At 24.7% G+C, this 19516-nt stretch overlaps 1 protein-coding gene across 1 annotated transcript; it reads left to right on the top strand.

The window, feature by feature from the left end:
• Positions 1-1231: 1231 nt before the first annotated feature.
• LOC145835899 (U3 small nucleolar RNA-associated protein 18 homolog) lies at positions 1232-13738 on the top strand. The gene is made up of 6 exons (XM_082943653.1): positions 1232-1782; positions 2158-2293; positions 6206-6384; positions 8115-8304; positions 9650-9830; positions 13181-13738. The coding sequence occupies exons 1-6, from the start codon at positions 1235-1237 to the stop codon at positions 13399-13401; spliced, it is 1455 nt and encodes a 484-aa protein (XP_082799779.1). The 5' UTR covers positions 1232-1234; the 3' UTR covers positions 13402-13738.
• Positions 13739-19516: the final 5778 nt, after the last annotated feature.

The raw sequence follows: 19516 nt of genomic DNA, 5'->3' as shown, positions 1-19516 counted from the left end.
TAATATGTACCTTATATATACTAATATTGATCTAGTTTTTTTAGTTAATGTTTTATTCTTAAAATTTCTTTTTAATTAAAAAATATCAAATCACAGTTACCAGTTTTAAGAAATTATGATAGAACAATATATTTAGTTTTGAAATATCATTCGTAATAATTTTAAAATTATATGGGGTATTTTTTTTTTCATTTTCATTTATAGTTTTAAGAGTATAAAAATCTAATGTAAATAATAAAACATGAAATTGATTATTCAGTTATGTTTGCCAAATAATATTGCTGATAATTTTATGTTTTATATGAACCAAAATTACAGTTAGTTAAATTAAACTTAAAGTGTCACTCTCAGTTTGTTAAAAACTATATAAAGTACTTATCAAGCTATAATTTTATTTCATTTGTAACAGATATTTATACATTCACAGTAAAATAGTAATTACAAATAAATTACTTCTAAAATGAGCACGAGTCTTAGAACTAAAGTGCTAGCAGCATTTAAGGAAATTCACAAAGCTCGCTTACAAGTATTTAAAGGAGATGAGCGTGCTTTAGCACACACTCGAAATGAAATTAATAACAGATACAGAGAAAACATAGCTGTTAAAAACCAGGAAGAAATTGAAAATCTTATTAAACTTTCAAATGAGTGTGGTGAAGTTTTAAAAAAACATGTTGTTCAATTTGAGTCTATTGATGAAGAAAAAGTTGATAAACCTACCAGGTACAGAGTAAACATAACCAAGGATACTCATTTAATGGACAATAAAGAATTTCAAGAAAATGTATCCAGAAAAGAGTTAATGCAAGCTAATTATCTTGGAAAAGAAAAGTCTAGAAAAAATTTAAGAAAAAAGAAGACAAATCAATGATTGCTTTTAATATCATTATGATTTTATTTATAAGACAATTTAGGAACTATATTTGTATTTTTGGTCTAATATACTTTGATATTTAACTTTAAAGTTGAGATCACTTTTGTTTAGTTGCTAATTAAAAATAAAAATTGTTCATGTAAGATTAATTCAATTTTGATATTACCTTAGAGTACAAGATTACTTAAATACTTAAGTGCACTACAAAAATTAAATTTAAGCAAATTACATTTATACATTGTGCTTCTATAATAAATATCAGTGTTTTCAGCAGTCCTAAATATTAAGTTTATTATAAAATAACTAAATGACTAGAATTGATTTATTTAACAAAATTTCATAGGCTAGATAGTTTAAATAATGTTACGTAATAAAAGAAAAGCTGCATTGAAACGGCCTCTAGAGGTAGAAGAAAAGATTGAAGAACAGGTAGTAATAAAACAGGCAAAATCTACAGATACAGTTGACAAAGAGGTAACTTCTGATAGTTCAAAAGATATATTTTTTACTCCATCAGATCTTGACTCTGGTCACTCTGATAATGAAGTTGACCTACAATTTTCTGACTCAGATGAAGAAAGAGATGTAGTAGATATTTTTGAAGCTAGGATAGAGTCTAAAAAAGAAGTGGTGGAGAAAAGAGTACCTGTGTATCAGGACAGTGATGATGATGATGATGATAGCTTTGCCCAACAAGAGTTTAATCGAGTTTTCAATCAAAAGGCCAAAAAGTGGGCTGACAAAAAAGATAAAGCTGAAAAAGACCTGTCAGAAACATCAAATTTAATTTCAAAAAAGGAAAAAATTCTGTCAGCTACTCAATTAGATATTGTAAAACTTATAGACGTCAATAATGAAGATAAATCAGCAAGACGGCTTACAATTTGTGAATTTAATCCAATGTTTAGGTTGGTTATATTTTGTTCTCATAGTTCTAAAAAATAAATTTTGTGGTGTAAATATTTTTTTAAAATAATTATTATTTTTTCTTATTAAAAGTACTATTGTCCTAAATAAAATAAGTGCTTACTTTTAACAAATTAAAAATTAGTTGTAAAAAACTGCATAAAACTGTAAGAAACAAAATTTGTGAAGTTTTGTTGTCCTTTTATTTTTACTTTGGACTCAAAAAGTAGTTAGACTTTTTATAGCTTTTAAAGTTATATGGTAGCTAGGATGAAATTTTACATTCTATTACAACATATAAAAATAAAGTATTGTAAGTTTTCAAATGAAAGTTGGTTTAACATCTGATTTTGACTTAAAACTGTTTTGTGTTGCAGGGCAGCCCTAACAGCTTCCAGGGATACCAGATTTCAATTGTTTGCAGTGGATGGAAAGACTAATGAAAAAATTTATTCTTCAAAATTTGAACAGTTCACTCCTTCTGCAGCTCATTTTATTGATGGTGGAAAGCAAGTTAGTAATTTTATTGTAAAAAATATACAACTAGGTAAATACTCACTTAAATAAAATAAATCAATATTTTAATAAAAAGTTATGGAAAAGTGTTTGTTTGAATATAGTTTAATTTAAATTACAGTCTTTATAAAACTTTATTATTTACAAACACTTACAGTTTTACAAAAATAACTATATACTTAAATTATAAATAAAAACAAGTTATACAGTAATCTTCCTTTATTGTACAACATATGTCTCTGTGTTAACTAATCAACACACTTCAACTGGGTTCGTAAAAATAATTATTGTAATATGAGAATAGAAGTATAGAATAAAGTAGGTGTATACATGCAGGGTTGCCACTCGGTCAGGAAAAGTCAGGAAATCAGGAAAAGTCAGGAAAAATTTAAGAAAATGACAAAAGTCAGGAAATAAAGGGGGGTTTTGAAAAAAAGTCAGGAAATTTGATAAAATTTATAAAAAAGTCAGATTTTGTCAGTTTAAATTTACAAAATTCCTTGTTTTCCGAAGCCTTCAAATGGTAAAAATTAATTACAAGTCCTTTAAAGTGAGAAAAAATTCCAAAATTTTCCTATAAATTTACAAAAAATCTAATTTTATTTCCAATGCCTTCATCTGGTATAAATTAGTAAAATATTCTTATAAAACTGCAAAAATTTTCTATTAACATATTGAACAAGTACCTTACTTGAACAAGCAGATTTTGTAAGCTTTAAAGTATTGATGATCTGTAGCAAGAACACTTCCATAGTGAAACTGTGATATATAAACAAAAGTTTATCTAGCATAATTTTAAAATCAAAGTGTTTTTTGTTTAAGTAAATAATTGAGTTCTTTATAACTAAGCAGTTAGTTTAGTATTTTATGTAACAAGTTAATGTGTATACTGAAGCGGAATGCAAACCAGATGAAGGAAACCATATCTTCATTAGATGATGAGATTGAAGTGCTAATAAAAATGCGGAGAAAAAAAATTTAGTTCATACATTAAAAAAAAAAAACAGTATTTGATCAAATTCTTTATTGTTTTAATGTTTTAACTGTAAAATTTATTTATTGTTCCTTATTGTTTTAAGGTTTGAGTTGAGAAAATTCCTTATTGATTTTAGGTTTTAATTGTAAAAATTCCTTATATGTTGTTTCAATTATTTAGATACATTTATGTTAGGAAATGCTAAAAAAATGTGTCTTTTTGCAGACAAGCTGTGATTATAAGGTAATAATACAAGTATTTTGCTGATAGAGCAGTTTATTACAATCTTCAATCATACACAGATGGTTTAAGTGATGTACTGGAAGTTTGATGATAGAATTCAGCAAAAAACTGTTGTTTTTAACCTGTATTAAAAATAAATTGAAAGCTTTATATAGTTTCAAGTGTTAGGTTATGTATTTTAGAATAAGTTTAATTTAAGAGTTTGATTTAGAAAAGTCAGGAAAATTTTTGTAAAAAGTCTGGAAAAAGTCAGGAAAAGTCAGTAAATTTTTCTCAGCTTGATAAGTGGCAACCATGTACATGTTTTCATTAAAATTAAATAAGATAATTTACTACAAATTTTTACAGGTTAATGGTTAATAATAGGTAAAATACGTAATGTTAAATCCGACTGTTATAAAACTATAAAATATTTGTAATTATTAAGTCTAATTAAGTAAAGTAAACTAAAATACACAACAAAACAACAAATCATAATATAAACAAACCACTTACATTAATGGAAAGAAATACTTGATACAACAAAAGAAGATTACTGTATAATTTGTTTTTATTTATTTATATTCCAGTGAACTTGTTTCACTAGGATCTTTTGTTAGCAAACGATCAAATATATATTTTGAACAGTTATACTGAAATTATATTTATTTTGTTGATTTTGTAAGTATTAAACTTAAGTTGTTTTATGTAATAATTTATTAAGCTAGACCCTTATAAAATCAATAAGAATTTAAATTTATAATATACAGTTTTATCATTTAAGGTATTTTGTACAACTTATTTTAAAATTTACCATCTAAAATATAATGTGACTTTTAAAATTCTTTAATTATTATATTATGTAAAGAATATATTTAAGTAATGATAATCGATGTTTTAAACTATTCGTTTTGAAATTATAATATTGCATTTTTAAATTGTTTTGAACCAAAGTTGTTGTTTATTTTTAAGTTTATTTTCCAACAAAAGTCCGAGTAAATATACTGGAAAACTGATTTTTAAATTATACTCTATATAATTAAACCTCAAGTAAATACATTGAGTATTAACTATTGATTATCAGCAAGTTAAATAATATAGATTACCACAAACATAATGTAAACTAAAAACTTTAATTAACTTTAACTAAAGCCCATTTTATTGTGCTTACTTACAGACTACAATAAAAAGTGGTATAATAATTTTTTGTTAAAAAATCTTCCGATAAGTACAGGGTTCGTGCGCGTCAGGCTAAGTCAGGCTAAATCAGGCTAAATCAGTTTTTTTGAAAAAAGTTGAAAAACGTCAGGCTAAATCAGTTTTTTTGTTTAAAAATTTAAGAATCTCAGTTTTTGTCAGTTCAAATGCATGAAATTTTTAAATTAAGATCAAATTGAGATGTGAATTTATTTCTAAATAAAGATTTAGTTATTTAAGACAAAATCAGTCAGTATTTGTAAAAATAAGTGCTTAAAACCTTTTGTTGAATCTCTAAAATAATTTTAAGAATCTTCATTATTTTGTTTTTAGTAGATTTTCTACGTCATAAATATAAAAATTCATAAAAAAGTACAGTTTAAACATTACAGTTTAGTTCAACAACTTGACTGTTTGTTTGAATTTGTTTACATGAGCTTTGTTTTTCAGAGCTTAGTTGGTTAAACTGTTTTAATTTCTAATATAAAGGCTTTATACCAAATACTTTATAGATTAATACTCTTAGCAGTTTGTTCATATATTTTATTTTCTGTTTATTCAAAGTTATTAGAGATATTCACAAGACTAAAAAATTACTTATGTAATATCACGGTTATTTTAATTAGTTATTTTAAAAATTAAGATGCTTTAATGATAACATAAAGTTTTTGAGAGATGTGTTTAATTACATTTTGTTTTTCTTTTACAGACTTATTCACATTTCTGTTTTAATAAAATCTTCTGGTCCAGTCATGTAACTTATATTTGACGAATTCAAGTACTAATTGACACGAACCTTGTATATGGGTGATAAGTGGTGGATGTAACTAAGCCCCAAAATTTAATAAAGGTATGAATTTATTGAAGCAGAAATTATAATGACCAGTTAAAAATATTCAAGTTGCTGGGTAAGGGATTGATAGATGTTGAAAAATATTTCATTTATATTTTTATTTTCTTTAAAAGTAGTTTTGTGAATACTTTTATTGCGTTAATTTGCTAATTAAGACCCCCCGATACCCAAAATGCCTTCTGAAGGTGATTTTTTCTACTTTGAAAAAATGTCAGGCTAAATAGGTCTCTGTCAGGCTAAATGAAAAGGAATTTCGCGCACGAACCCTGTAAGTAGAGCAAGTACTATAAAATAATATAATAATACTTCGAGTGTACGGTACTATTAATTTTAAATTTAATTAAAAAATACATAAATTTGCTAACATATCTGAACTAACGTTTAACACATCACTTACAATATTACTATTATTAGAATAATTCCAAAAAAAAAGTTTTTGATAGATATTAGCAGAAACTCTTTAACAATTTTGGTAAAGTAAAACTTTTAAATAAGTTTATTTTATACTTGAGATAGTTTTAGATAAAATATTTATATTTATTCAATTTTTAATTTTTTTATATGAAGTTGTAAAATTAATGGCAATATGGTAACATTAGTCTCAAGTTTTAATTTTTTCAAAATAATTTAAATACATCTTGACATTGTATTACTATTACAGATTCTATTTACTTCAAACATGAAGCATATGTATGTATTGAACTTATTCTCAGATAAAAAGAACATGAGCAACACAAACACTCATGACATTAAGCAGTTCAGTATAAGAGGAATTGATGACACCAGATTTCCTATTTTCAAAGTGTCACCTAACAACGTTCACATCGTTTTTTTGTCGAGGCAAGTTACCTTTCGTTATATTTTTAGAGTAACATGATTTCTGGCTTGTACATAAATAAATCAACCCAAAATTTTCAAAACTTAAGTTTTGAATAATTTATTTTGTTTTAGTTTAGCTATATAATATTTTATTAGAAAAGCTTATACAAATCATTTATATCAGTTAAATACTATTTACTGACTTTACTAAAGTTTTGAGTTATTTTTAATTTTTTGTGTTAATATTTGAATATTAAAAGTTTAAATTTTTATTTTCATGTTTTTGTCCTATGTTTTTTATATGTAATTTTTTTTTAAAGCAATTTACTTAAGATTGTTAGTGTATTTTCTTTCAAGTATTAGAATTAACTTGCAGGAATGATATCCTGAAAAAAAAAACATTGTTGTTTATTTTTGAAAAAAATAATTGGAAATTAGCGATCCATTTCCTACAAGTTATAAATGTTTTATTAAATATTAAAAATTATTGCTAAAAAATTGTTGGAAGAGATTAATTTTAAGAAAATAGTCTTTTTCTACTTTTTTTGTTCTCGCTTTCATGAAAAACCTATTGAACTCTAGTATCTCAATGTTTATTTAAATATCAAAGTAGGTAAAAATCACCTGGTAGCTTAGTAATAAATCAATAAACTAAGATTAACTTAAACTTTTTTTGCCCTTTATGACACCTTATGTATCACTAAATTAATATAAAAATCAAGAAGCTGCAAAACCTAAAATTTTCATATTTTTAAAACTGCTCAACTTTAACATTGAATTAAAAAAAAAGTTAGCTGTATCAATATTTTTTTTGTTTTTAGTAAAACATCTTTGTCTTTGAAAAATTAACAAAGTATGGGGGATTACTTTTAAGAAAGGGCTCCTTAAAAAAACAATAAGTTTTGGCTGTTTTTGAATATAGCTAGAGTTCTACGTGGCAAAGTATTTTAAGTTTTTATCTCTAGAAAATAATAAAATTTATATTATTTCTGGGTTTTAATTTTTATTTTTAGTTTTAAGATGTTTTCAAAACATGTTTTCATCAAACTCCTGAATGCTGTCATTGTAATTGGCGTTCATTGTTACATTTTTGACTGATGTTAATTTTTGTTTTTTTTCTTGAAAATTTTATACCTCAATTTTAAGAATTAAGTTTTTAAATTTAATTTAGTCTTTTAAATGTATTCTTTAAAATTTTGCCTTATTTTGAAGTTCGATAAAATTTTTAATATTTAAAATTAAAAGCTTAAACTTTTTTTGGTAAATTTATAAGTTCTATAAAAAAGTTAAAAACTAAATAAACAAATATAATAATGTGGGACGGGTCTGTTTTGCACTAGGTTCACTTTTGCACCAAGACAATATTACACGACATCACTTTTTCACAGATTTTTGCACGATGTCAGGATTAGGTTCAGTTCTAGGGTTAGATACAGGGTTAGAGTTATATTTATAGTTATTATTAGGTTCAGGGTCAGGATGAATATGTCCAAAAAGACATCATGCGTAAATGACTGCTTGTGCAAAAGTGACGCAGTTCAAAAAGAATCTTCGTGCTAACGTGACACCTACCGAAAATTATGTATGTTAATTAGTAAGTCTAAGGTATTCCTAAAAGCACTATAGCTAAGCAAGTATAAATTAGTTTATAATGATATTTTTAACTAAGTTGTTATAACGAATACAATAATAATGATAGTTGACGTATTCCAACTGTGATACTAGTTTAATTTTCATGCAATTTTTTATAGATACGGGCAAATGCATGTGGTCCATCAGAAAACCAAGCAACTAATTAAGACAATCTCAACTAACGGTAATCTTGTAGCAGACGTGTGTTTCTATGCCAACGGTGACATGATGATGTCATTCGGTAACGATGGCCATATTTTTACTTGGGATTTGAGAAAACTGAAATGTACGGGAAAGTACTTTAATGCTGTTAGTTGTTTGTTATTTGCTGTAAACCTTTGCTATGTAAAAGTTGTGTTTACATGTTGTTTATGTCAGTGTCTCTCAAAGTTTATTTTAAACTGTGCACAGTAAACACTTAAAATCACTGTATCTTAGTATTTATTTAGACTACTTACAAATTGTTTTTTTCTTGATATTATAAATTACTTAATAATTTGTTAAGGCTCTCAAAATTAATTTTCAAAAACGAATTAAACTAAAGTTTCATCTTTTGTTACATATTATTTTATTATTATTTAGTTCATTAGGCTCTTCATTCTTTCCTTTTCGAAAAATTTAATGAACACTTTTTCATTTGTTACAAAACCATAAAAGGCTGTTCATTAAGAATAACTCCTTATTTAAGTTTGTGAAGCTTATTAAGTTTTTAATATTGAACGACCTGTAATGATTTTAAATATAATGAATTTACTTTTTGATGAGCTGCATAACTCTCAACTACTTAATTAAAATGTTTTTACTACCAATAAAAATTTCTGCGTACCGCGATTTCTGTGCTCAATTTTAGAAATGATAGTTTACACCTTACTAGATTATATGTGTATTTTATAGAAGTATTTGTTATAAATCGTTTATATTTCTTAGTATCTAAACAATTTTAGATAAAGTCACTTTATTTATTAACTTTTCGAAGTTGTATTATGTGAAGTCTTATTTTATTGTTTATATTTGTATTAAGTTAAAAATATTTTTTTTTACAAGAAAGCTAGCATTAAGTATTATGTAATCTTGTCAATAAAATTAAAATAGAATGAAACAAAGTTGACAAAATGACTTTATACAAAATGACAAAGTATACTATAAAGTTTTGAAATCTTGTTTAATATTTTATCATGTTATAAATCTTTAGTCTAGTTTTGAAGCTATTATCTTTTTAGTTATAAAAATATACTTTTAATTAATTTGTCAACTGAGCATTACCAAGTATTTGAAAAAAAAAAATTAATAATAATTTAATTCAAACAGACTAAAAGTAGAAATATGTATATACTAAATAAACCAGTAAAAAATAGATACTTACTGCTCTAGCTAGATAACGGTTTATACTACATCAGCAAAAAATATGTAGATACGGAGATATTAAACTTATATTAAGCCTTTTTAACTTTTATTTCATGAACCAAAGTATACATATTAAAAAAAATAGTATACATAAACATTATTATTCTGTCTAATATTTTTTTTTGTTTTTCTTATCATAGTAAGTATAGGTTATAAATTAGTTTGTAGTCTGTTTTAGATATTTTTGTTGTAATAGTAACTTTAATATTTTCTTCAAATTTATCAAAATCTGATATAAATGATACTTCAGGATCTGATCAATGGAACGAAGATGGCGTGCACTCGCGATGGAACCAAGTTCGCTTGTGGAACTAAGAGCGGTTGCGTCGATCTCTTCCAATTTACCAGCGCTAACATAAACGGCTGCAAAAAACTTAAAACATTCAAAAACCTTCGTACTAGAATCACACAGTTAAAGTTTTCTAACAGTGGTTAGTAATTGATTAAATTTTTAAATTGATTTACATAAAAGTTAAGCGTTTTACAAAGTTTAACCAAAAAGCTATTGTTGTACATATAATAATTTTAATAGAATTTAAAAGATTATTATTTTAGTGCTTACGCTTAGAAAGTGAAATTAAATATAAACGGTTTTGGTACTTTATTATACTAACCATTTTGTTTTAATCACATAGAAAAGTGTAACATTTAAAAAAGTAGATAAAAGAGTTCACAGTTACAAAAACTAGTATGAGAATTAGCTTATTCTATATTGAAATTTTACATAAGGTAAGCTTAGTTTTAGGTAAGTTAGAAAGTTTTAATTATGTTAAAATGTATAATATTTACTTCTAAATGAATTTTACTAGAAATGCATATATGGAATTAAAACGACATATGAATAGTATATGATGACAAAGCAATTAAATTTATTAGTATAATAACTTTTGTCAACTTAAATTTTTAAACTTTATTGTCAAAACAATATTTCACTCGTTTGAAATAAATCAAACGAGATCCTCAATTAAATAGTAAGGTATGTAAAATTATTTTTAAGTATAAATATGCAAGAAGACATTAGGATAAACTTGAAGTCAGACTGGCATTTTTTAGTAAAAAACAAACAAAATAAAACTTATAGTTTAAAACTACCAATTTAGAAAAATCATAGTATTAACAAGTAAGTTTATGCTAAGGTTAGAAAAATATAAGCTACTCTATAATATTATAAGGTTAAAATTAGGTTAAATATACATACTCACAATTAGCAGGATTGTAAAATTTGTGACAAACCAAATTCTTCTTACTAAAGCACTAGAATGAATTACTATTTTTACTGTTTGAAAAAAAATTAAAATATCATATTGTGACTATTATTAATTAGTTATAAGATTTGCTTAAAAAATCTAATAGTACTGTGCTTATTCACTTATCCGGACATGTTAGGCAAGATTTTTCTGTAAACATGTCCGGATAAGAACAATTTTTTTTTTTATAAAATGATATAACTGCTGTATATTATGCAGTGCATAATAAATAATAAAAAGCTCAGCTTCTCTTTTTCTACTTAAAACAGGGTTCCCACTTCCAAATAAATTTGCAATTTTTTTAAATCAAAATCTTTCTGTGATTTCGTGGCGCCACCTAGTGGATAAAAAATTACCCTTATCTTTTTTATTAAAAAAATTGTAAAGTTTGCTTGTTTAACTAAAATTAGAGCTAAAAAACCCTCCAACTTTTGTAAATTTCTTATTAAGACTGTGTTTATAAACTGTTAAAGACATATTTTACTTTATATACGTTTAGAATATGTTCATAACGTTAAAATTCATTGTTTTTTGATAGTTTCTCTATAAATCTTTTTTTGAAATTTTAGTTGGAACCCTGTTTAAACTTTTCTTCACTTTAAAAAATGTTGTACAAAGTCGACCTGTCTATGCTAAACTGCTCTATTATAAATAACTTTGACACATTTTGTTTTAACCATTTTACAATATTTTTGTTTTTTTTTTTCATGGATAGTGCAACTCGTTTTGTTTTTTTAATGTCTTGTCCATTTCTAAAACCTGGTACGTTGAGTGTGTCAAACTTATTTAACTTATAAATAAATAAAAAAGTCTGTCATGCAGCTCATCGTAAACAAAAAGTGTTTGAATTAACAATTTTTCTAATATTGTTTGAATTAAACATCAAACTTAAAACAGGGTTGCCACTTTACCTGGAAAAACCTTGAATTTGACAATTTAGGCTAAAATAACCTGGAAAAACCTGGAATTTGAGAAATTTTGAAAAAAACCTGGAATTTTGATCAAAAAACCTGGAATTTTTAATAATTTTAACATTTTCAGTTGTAAAATTTTGATTTGACACAAAAAATTTATCATATAATTAAGATTTTTGGTCATCATCAAATTTTTTTATTAAAAAACACATTTAAAGTAACTTTACAGTAAATATTTTTATACTATTTGAAACAGTTTCTTAAATAGAAATTAACTTTAAACTAAAAATAGACCAAAAATTTTTACTTTTAAAAACCTGGAAGAAATTTGGAAAATCTGGAAAAAAATTTAAATAAACGAGTGGCAACCCTGTTAAAAAAACTGTTATACATTCATTTTCTAAAAAAAACTTAAAATCATACTTTATATAACAATGTTAAAAACAATTTAAACTGAATTAATTTACACATAAAAGTTTTTGAAAACTTAACTAGTTTTTAACAAAGTTTGAATGTAAGCTTTAATAGTATGAATGCGTCATAATAATGAAATAAATTGCACAATTTATAAAAATTTTTACAGCATGAAAGCTTAAATATTTGTATCGGTATGCTATCAAAATCCACCCAATTTTTTTTCTCCTTATTTGTTAATTTATTTTAATCGTTCTAAATAAAATAGTCTTTTTTATTTTACAAAAAAATCTACAAATTTATAAGTACTCGTTATATTGCCTAAAGTTTCAAAAATTCTTCTTCAATAGGCAACTAGAACTGAATTCAGTTTCATTCAAATCAACCAAGGGAAGATTTGAGATACTTAAAACTATAATATTCTTACTGTTAATTTATTTTATACATTTTTATTTATTTTATTTTTCACTATCACTGTTATCCCTAACCCTCGATCTGTAAGCGGTTCTCGAATTTGACTGGGTGGATTTTAATTGGGTAAATTTTGAACGCTGGTGGATTTTGAGCGTGTCCCTTTGTATCACACAAAACTGTTTGTGTTTAATATTAAATTTTTTTGAACTTTCTTCCTGACTGAATCTGTCCGGATAAGTGAACAAGCACTGTATTATAAATTTGCGGTTAACTTTTATCAGTTTTAATATTTACTTGTACAATTTATAATAGCAATGTATTTATCTTTTTTTTTTAAGTTTTAAAATAAAAAAAAATTAAATGAACACATGAAAATATTAACTTTTTCCTTATATTTAATGAAGTTCCCTTGTCAGCGTTCGTTATTTCCATCTTCCGATAGTTACAGGTCATGAAGATTCTCTGCGTTTTCCTTATTTCTCCGATGCGATGTAAAATGTTCCAATTAATTAAATGTTTTTAACACATAAATCCCAATTTTAGTTCAAGTCTATACTAATGTCTTCTTGCATGTTTATATAAAAAAAAAACAAATTTTATTATTCAACTGAGGATCTCGTTTGGTTTATTTCAAACGAGTTAAACATTGTTTTTACAATAACATTTAAAAATCGAAGTAGATTATTCTTCTTATTATTAAGTTGAGAACTTTCATTGTAATCTCTAAAGTAAAAGCTACATAACAACTTGTATAGTCAGTTACTTATTTTAACTGATTGATGGTCTTTACAGGTGAGATACTAGCGATGGCGTCGAGCGAATCGCTGGAAGGCATCAAACTAGTGCATGTTGCCAACCAATCAGTATTTCCCAACTTCCCGCTCATCCAAAGAAAAGGAGAGATCGGTAATGTCATTTCGCTAGATTTTTCACCCAACGACGGCTACATGATGATAGGAAACAACAAGGGAGCAGCTCTCTTGTACCGACTGAACTACTACACTGGTTACTAACTCCGAAAGTGTTTTGTATGATGTTTTAATATTTTATGATTTAGGAAAATTTTGCTTTAGTGTTGAAAATTGTATTTTAGAACAAATTGAGAATTTAAAAAATTTAACTATTTGTTTTTATGTGTCACTTTTAACTAAAAATTTGAAAGCTTTAACAGTATTTTAAACTTCTTTTCTGCTTAACTCGTTTTAACTTGCTTTGATTGAGCTAAAATAGGTAATTTAAAAAAAGTTTTTTACAATTAATTTATTTTTTTTTAATATAACTTAGTTCTACTGTAAGTAGATTTAGTAAAATAGTTAGATGTGTTTTTTAAATTTGTAATTAAGCTAAAATGAATTTACTAAAAAACAGGCGCTACTAGTTATAAAAATACTTTTATCTATTATTTGGTTTTTATCACAATAAATGCATTTTACATCTTGTTATTTATAAAACTTGAGTTTAATTTTTAATGTTTATAAATAATATTTGATGTATTAAAACGAAAAAAATTACTTAGACATATATTTAGTATATAATTATAAAATAGGCTAAATAGCTCAATATTTTTTCTTAGTTCTTTAAAGAGTTATGATTTTATTTAAAACGCTAAAATAACTTATTACCTTGCTTAAAAAGTTAAGTTTCAAAGAGTAATTTTTTTATGTAATGTAAAATTGTGACTATATTTATAGAGCTTAAGTGTTTTTACTTCACCATATAAATACTTTATGATACAGAAGTATCAGTTAATAAAATTACAACTTATCAGTTAACTAATTAACGATGTTCTTAACTTGTTTACAAAGCATTATAACAAATGGATTATCAACATTTAAACTTGTCTAGCTTAAATGATGTTTAAAAATAAATAAGTTTTCTTGATAATTATTTAATACCACAGATGTTTTTGTGTCAAAATTTTATTCCGACTAACGGCGTTTCACTGCTCTCAAATAAATTTAAGAACAGATCTACGGAATCTTAAAAAGCTCTAATGTCTCTTTTTTGAGACTCCGTAGATCTGTTCTTAAATTTATTCGGGAGCAGTGAAACGCCGTTAGTCGGAATAAAGTTTTGATACAAAAACATCTGTGGTATACATTCCGATAAGCTTAGCTTATCAGGATCTCCAGGATTTAACGCCTTTTAACGTTACATCTTATAATTATTTAATATGTATTCCAATAATTGAAAATTTGTTCACTGTACCTATAAAAGATTAAATGTATACAATAGATACCTTTTTTACCAACCTATATAATATTAAAGAATTGTATAAATTTTTTCAGTAGCTTTGCAATTAAACTTTTGTTTTTGTGAGATTTGACCATAATTAGTGAATTAAAAACTTTAAACCACTCATACTTAAAATAACTTTGTTTGAATAACTTTCACCAACGAACCTTCTTAAACATGTGTTTGTTTGAGTAAGGTTAATTGTAAAACGTAATAAAAAATGTTTTTCTAAAAATGGTAAATATGACTACATCGTAAAAATTATCTTGAGTAGCCAAAAAAGTTTATTAAGTAAATTTTTTTTCTTCAACACAGTGGGCCCAAATCGCGGTGAACTTGAAATACCAGGTGAAGTTTTGTATTAAACCAATATTTGTAAATTAAATTTTAATGTAGTCCAAGATTATATTTGTTGATTACTTGTAAATAAATATGAATGTTACCATTAGTACAATAATTTATCAGACTTAAATTAGTACCTTACAACGGGTTTGATTAAAACTTTGGCTAGTTTAAATAATATTTGATTTATATTTGGTCTGTGAAACCTTGTAAATGTTTAGTAGATGTTTAATATAAAGTTATGAAATTGAAAAATAATAAGTTCTACTAAAAACTTTCGTTTAAAATTTAAAATCCAAGTTCTAAGGATTGTCTTGGAAGAATACCTCTTTTGAAATTGTCTAGAAAATAATTTTGTGTTTTTGCGAAATATTTTTGATCGATTATATTTATATCAGGTTTGCAGCTTGCGCTCTAAGTACCTTTATCTAGGTTACAAAATTAACCATCGAATAAAAAAAATATATAACTTTTTTTAACAGAAAATCTTTTATCGGTATGTACTGATAAAGCTGTTAGACTAGTGAGTAAATAATTTACAAATTATCACAACAAATTGTTATATTTGGAATCAAAAACATTATCTTTTAAAAATGTTAAGGAAACTAAGCGTTTTTGTTTGTTTTTTACAGTTTTTTAGTATCTATTTTAGTAGTTTTATAATTAATACTTTTGAACTTTATGTTCTAATAGGTTTATAGAGAGTCTATTGTTATAAGTATTTAAGTCTAAAAGATCATGTAGTAACTTTTATATTATTTTGAAAACATTTTCTGTAAGCATCAAAATTAAAAAGGATTAATTTTAATGAGCACTGCACTTTAAATACTTGCATAAAATACTTCACTTATTACTTTGTATGATTTAATGGTACATAACAATTTAGATTTATTTTACTTAGTGCTCTACTTCTCTGTTCTTCGAATCAAAATTTATGCTTTTATTTCAAGTACTTTACTTTAAGTTTTATAAAAAGCTTAGTTTTTATATATAATTTAACAAGTTGAATGTTTTATAGAGTTTACATAAATTTAATAGTGTATATAAGAGAAGTTTTGATACCATTGTTTTAATTCTAGCATTTTTATGTAAAAAAATTATGTACAACTAAAATAAATAGTAACTGTTTATACTGAGTTTATGTTATATATTTACTATGCCTGACCGACAAAAACTCTAACAATTATTTTTTTGAACAAAATGTAAGTTTCAACAAACCTAATAACTTGCTTTTATCGAATATAAAACTACTCGATTAAAGCCTGATATAAAAATTAACATCTATTAGTTTTTATTGCAGTCCCTTTTTGATTTTAACTATTATAGCAGTTATAAACGAAAAACTAGACAAGAATCTACGTTGCTTTTGTTATTATTTGTTTTCATCATTCAAATTTTTATTATAATTTTAGAAAAGTTTAGTTTAGTTTATACTATACATGTTTTTTTCTTTACATAGATTACATGTATGGTAGCTGTTCTACTTAGCCTTTTTTATTTGATTAATATTTAAATATACTGTAATAATGACATATAATTTCTGAAATATATTTTCATTTAGTATTATTTTTTTTCTATATATGGAACTCTTTCATCGTTGAAATATAACTTTGTAATGTGCAAAACTTTTACTTTTCAAAAAAATAAAACAAATTTTCATGTTTTTATCACAAAGAACTTCAGAAAAAATTTAAATACATGCAAGTAAAAAAATTAAAATGTTTAATTAAATAACAAACTAAATTAACCTAACTAAAAACAACTAACCAGATCATGAATATGTCATATATAATCAAATATGAACATTTACTGCCAGAAAGCTTTCAAAATGAGTTTAAACGCATTTTTGCTTACTACTAAGACGTTCATCAATTATAATTTACTGCTAGAGTACTAAACTTTAAACTTTTGTCTGAACTAGAAATAATGAAAACTTTTTAAAATGTTAGCAGTAAAAAGTAAACTATGTGTAAGAATAAGTAAAAGTAATCAGTATTAGTTATAACTTAATTAATTTTTAAAATTGTTAAAATGTAACTACAATCGTAAGTAAGTTCGTAGTTACCAAAACTTTAAGGTTTCGCCGACAAAACTATTTATAAAAATATGATGATTTTAACATTAATTGATATAGCAATTAAAATTAAAAAAAGCAACATACCTAAATATTAGATGAAGAAAAACATCATGTTGAAAATTTGTACAAGTTTATGGTATATACATATTTTTATAAGAAGATACAAATCTTCAAAACTTAAGTATCAAAACTATTTTAGCCTTTTTTTTTTCTTCAAACATTAATTTTCTAAAATAAATAAGTTTAATAAAAGTTGTAGATTTTCATAACACATCATATTAGTAATACTAAAAAATGTGTTAAAAAGTAGTTAGGATTAACAAATGTTGTTGGTTTTTAACAACATTTAATTTTACTTGCTAAAACTTTACATATTTTTCTAATTCTTATATGTTTTGATTTTTGAAAACTAATAAAAAGATCTCAACTTCAAGAGGAGAAATTATATTTATTTAATTGAAAGAGTTTAATAAATATTTTTTAATGTGATTTAATTGATAAAGAAAGTTTTCGACTTGTTTTTAATATATGTTGGTAAAGTAAGTAAGGGGTAAGGGTATAGATTAAAAGTTTTTGGTAAAAATGGTTAGGAATAGAGGTTTAGGTTTTATTAATATACTGATGTATTATGACTTTACCTCATTTGCATAAAATCATGGTTATAAATTTTCTATTACCTCACTACTGTAGCCGACTCGTTGAAAACTAATGATAAAAACGTTTTTGATCTCTATTAAAAGACAAATCTTTACTTAAATCTCATGACTTTTATTAAATCATAGTCAAATTTTTTTAACATAAAACTACTGTAATATACTGTAGAAACATTGATTAAATGGAATTTAATAAGCATGTAAGTCAAAACTTATTTTTAGCAAGCTCTTTTTTTCTAAGGGAATATGATTTAAAAAATTGAAAATATAATTTTTTCATTCTATAAAAATGATTTTTTGTTTTTATAAAAAATCATTATTAATTTTTTAAATGACTTTAAATTTTAATTAAAACGACTAATCAGTTTAAAAAAGAAACAGTTACTTAAACAGTTTAAACGAAAAATAGAAAAATAGTTTACTTCTCTTTAAATACTTAATTCACAACCGGGTTTCGGTGACATAAAATTGTAACCTCTTTAAGTCAAATAAAATACGAAACTTTTTTTTAGTTATAAACTAATCACCATTTCCAATTAAAATGGATCGAACTGGTTACAAAACAATTTATTTTTTATTAGCCATTTAAACTTATCAAAAAGTATATATTTTAATTTGTAAACAGAAAATAATATAACTTTGTTTTACTGTCAGCTTAAATTATAAAAGATAGTGTTTATTATAACGCTTTTTTAATTCCAAGGGTGAATATTGAAATGCTTTTACAGATCATTTTAAAGTAGAAAAAATTATGACTGACAAGTGCAGTAAAAAAGATTAATAAATATTACTGAAGTTTAAAAGTTGTGATCAAAGTTTGTTACCGCATAAAATAACTTGAAATTATGTAAAAAAAAAAACAGAAAGCTAAGTTTAATTATAAGTTTTTTAAAAACTAGCTTACGAATAAATCTCATAAAGCAATACTCCTTTTATTTGAAAAATATTCGACTACTATTGTTAAGTTGTCACATGTTTATCACTTAGCCACGTGGAAAAGTATAGAGTTCGTGTACACTGATCTTCATACTAGTTTAACTAGCTTTATGTTAGCAACAATCTGGTTCATCTATTACTGAATAATGTTGCTGTTAGATACGATTATTTTCCATAACTCAATCAATACGAGCTCACAAGTATTAATTAAAAACCGTTTGTAAATTGATGGTTGCAGGTTTTTTGGTTGCTACTGGCTTACGAATTCTAATAAGAACTAAACCCATGTCTCAGTCTACCGAAAGTATGTGGTGTGATGAATCAATTGGTATAATTAAACCATGTATCAGCACCAGGTTAAAATTTGTTGATATACTTTTACATATTTTTACAGAAAGAATCAAAGATACGAAGTTTTCTTTTAAACTAGAGGAAAGTTTATATAATATATACTCTATAAGTTAGTTTAAACTAAAAGCCCAAAAAATTAGGTAAAAACTCAATTTGTTTGACACAAATTCATTATTTATGATAATTTGTTTTTCTTTTATATTACTAGAAAACGAAGAAAGTTTGTAAGTTAAGTAAAACATGTGACAAAAACAAAAATTGTATATATCTTTGGAACTATGTCACCATATCTAATCGAAGTTTACATTGAACAAGTAAGCAAATATGTTCCTTTATAAAATATTGTTATTGATACTTGTAACGCTAATAGTTTTGGAAAATATGTTAAAAGGTATACGTGGTGAGCGACCTGATAAACTAAAGGTTCTTCGTGCACCAGGTCCTAGAACCAAATATTTTGAGTGTCTTTTTTTTCGTTGAATAAACTATAATATAGTGATTATTTTTTTCAAAATAAATAAGTTTTGGAGCTCC

Source organism: Thalia democratica, chromosome 5, assembly GCF_965202585.1.
Source record: "Thalia democratica chromosome 5, ktThaDemo2.hap1.1, whole genome shotgun sequence".
NCBI classification, from domain to species: domain Eukaryota; kingdom Metazoa; phylum Chordata; class Thaliacea; order Salpida; family Salpidae; genus Thalia; species Thalia democratica.
Note: the sequence above shows the minus strand (reverse complement) of the source record. Positions and strands in the feature narration are given on the sequence as shown.

Excerpts from the sequence above, each read along its gene's own strand:
- LOC145835899 (XM_082943653.1), top strand. The coding sequence starts at position 1,235 with ATGTTACGTAATAAAAGAAAAGCTGCATTGAAACGGCCTCTAGAGGTA. Across the intron at positions 2,294-6,205 it reads TTATTGATGGTGGAAAGCAA|ATTCTATTTACTTCAAACAT; the intron begins GTTAGTAATTTT and ends TTACTATTACAG. Across the intron at positions 6,385-8,114 it reads CACATCGTTTTTTTGTCGAG|ATACGGGCAAATGCATGTGG; the intron begins GCAAGTTACCTT and ends AATTTTTTATAG.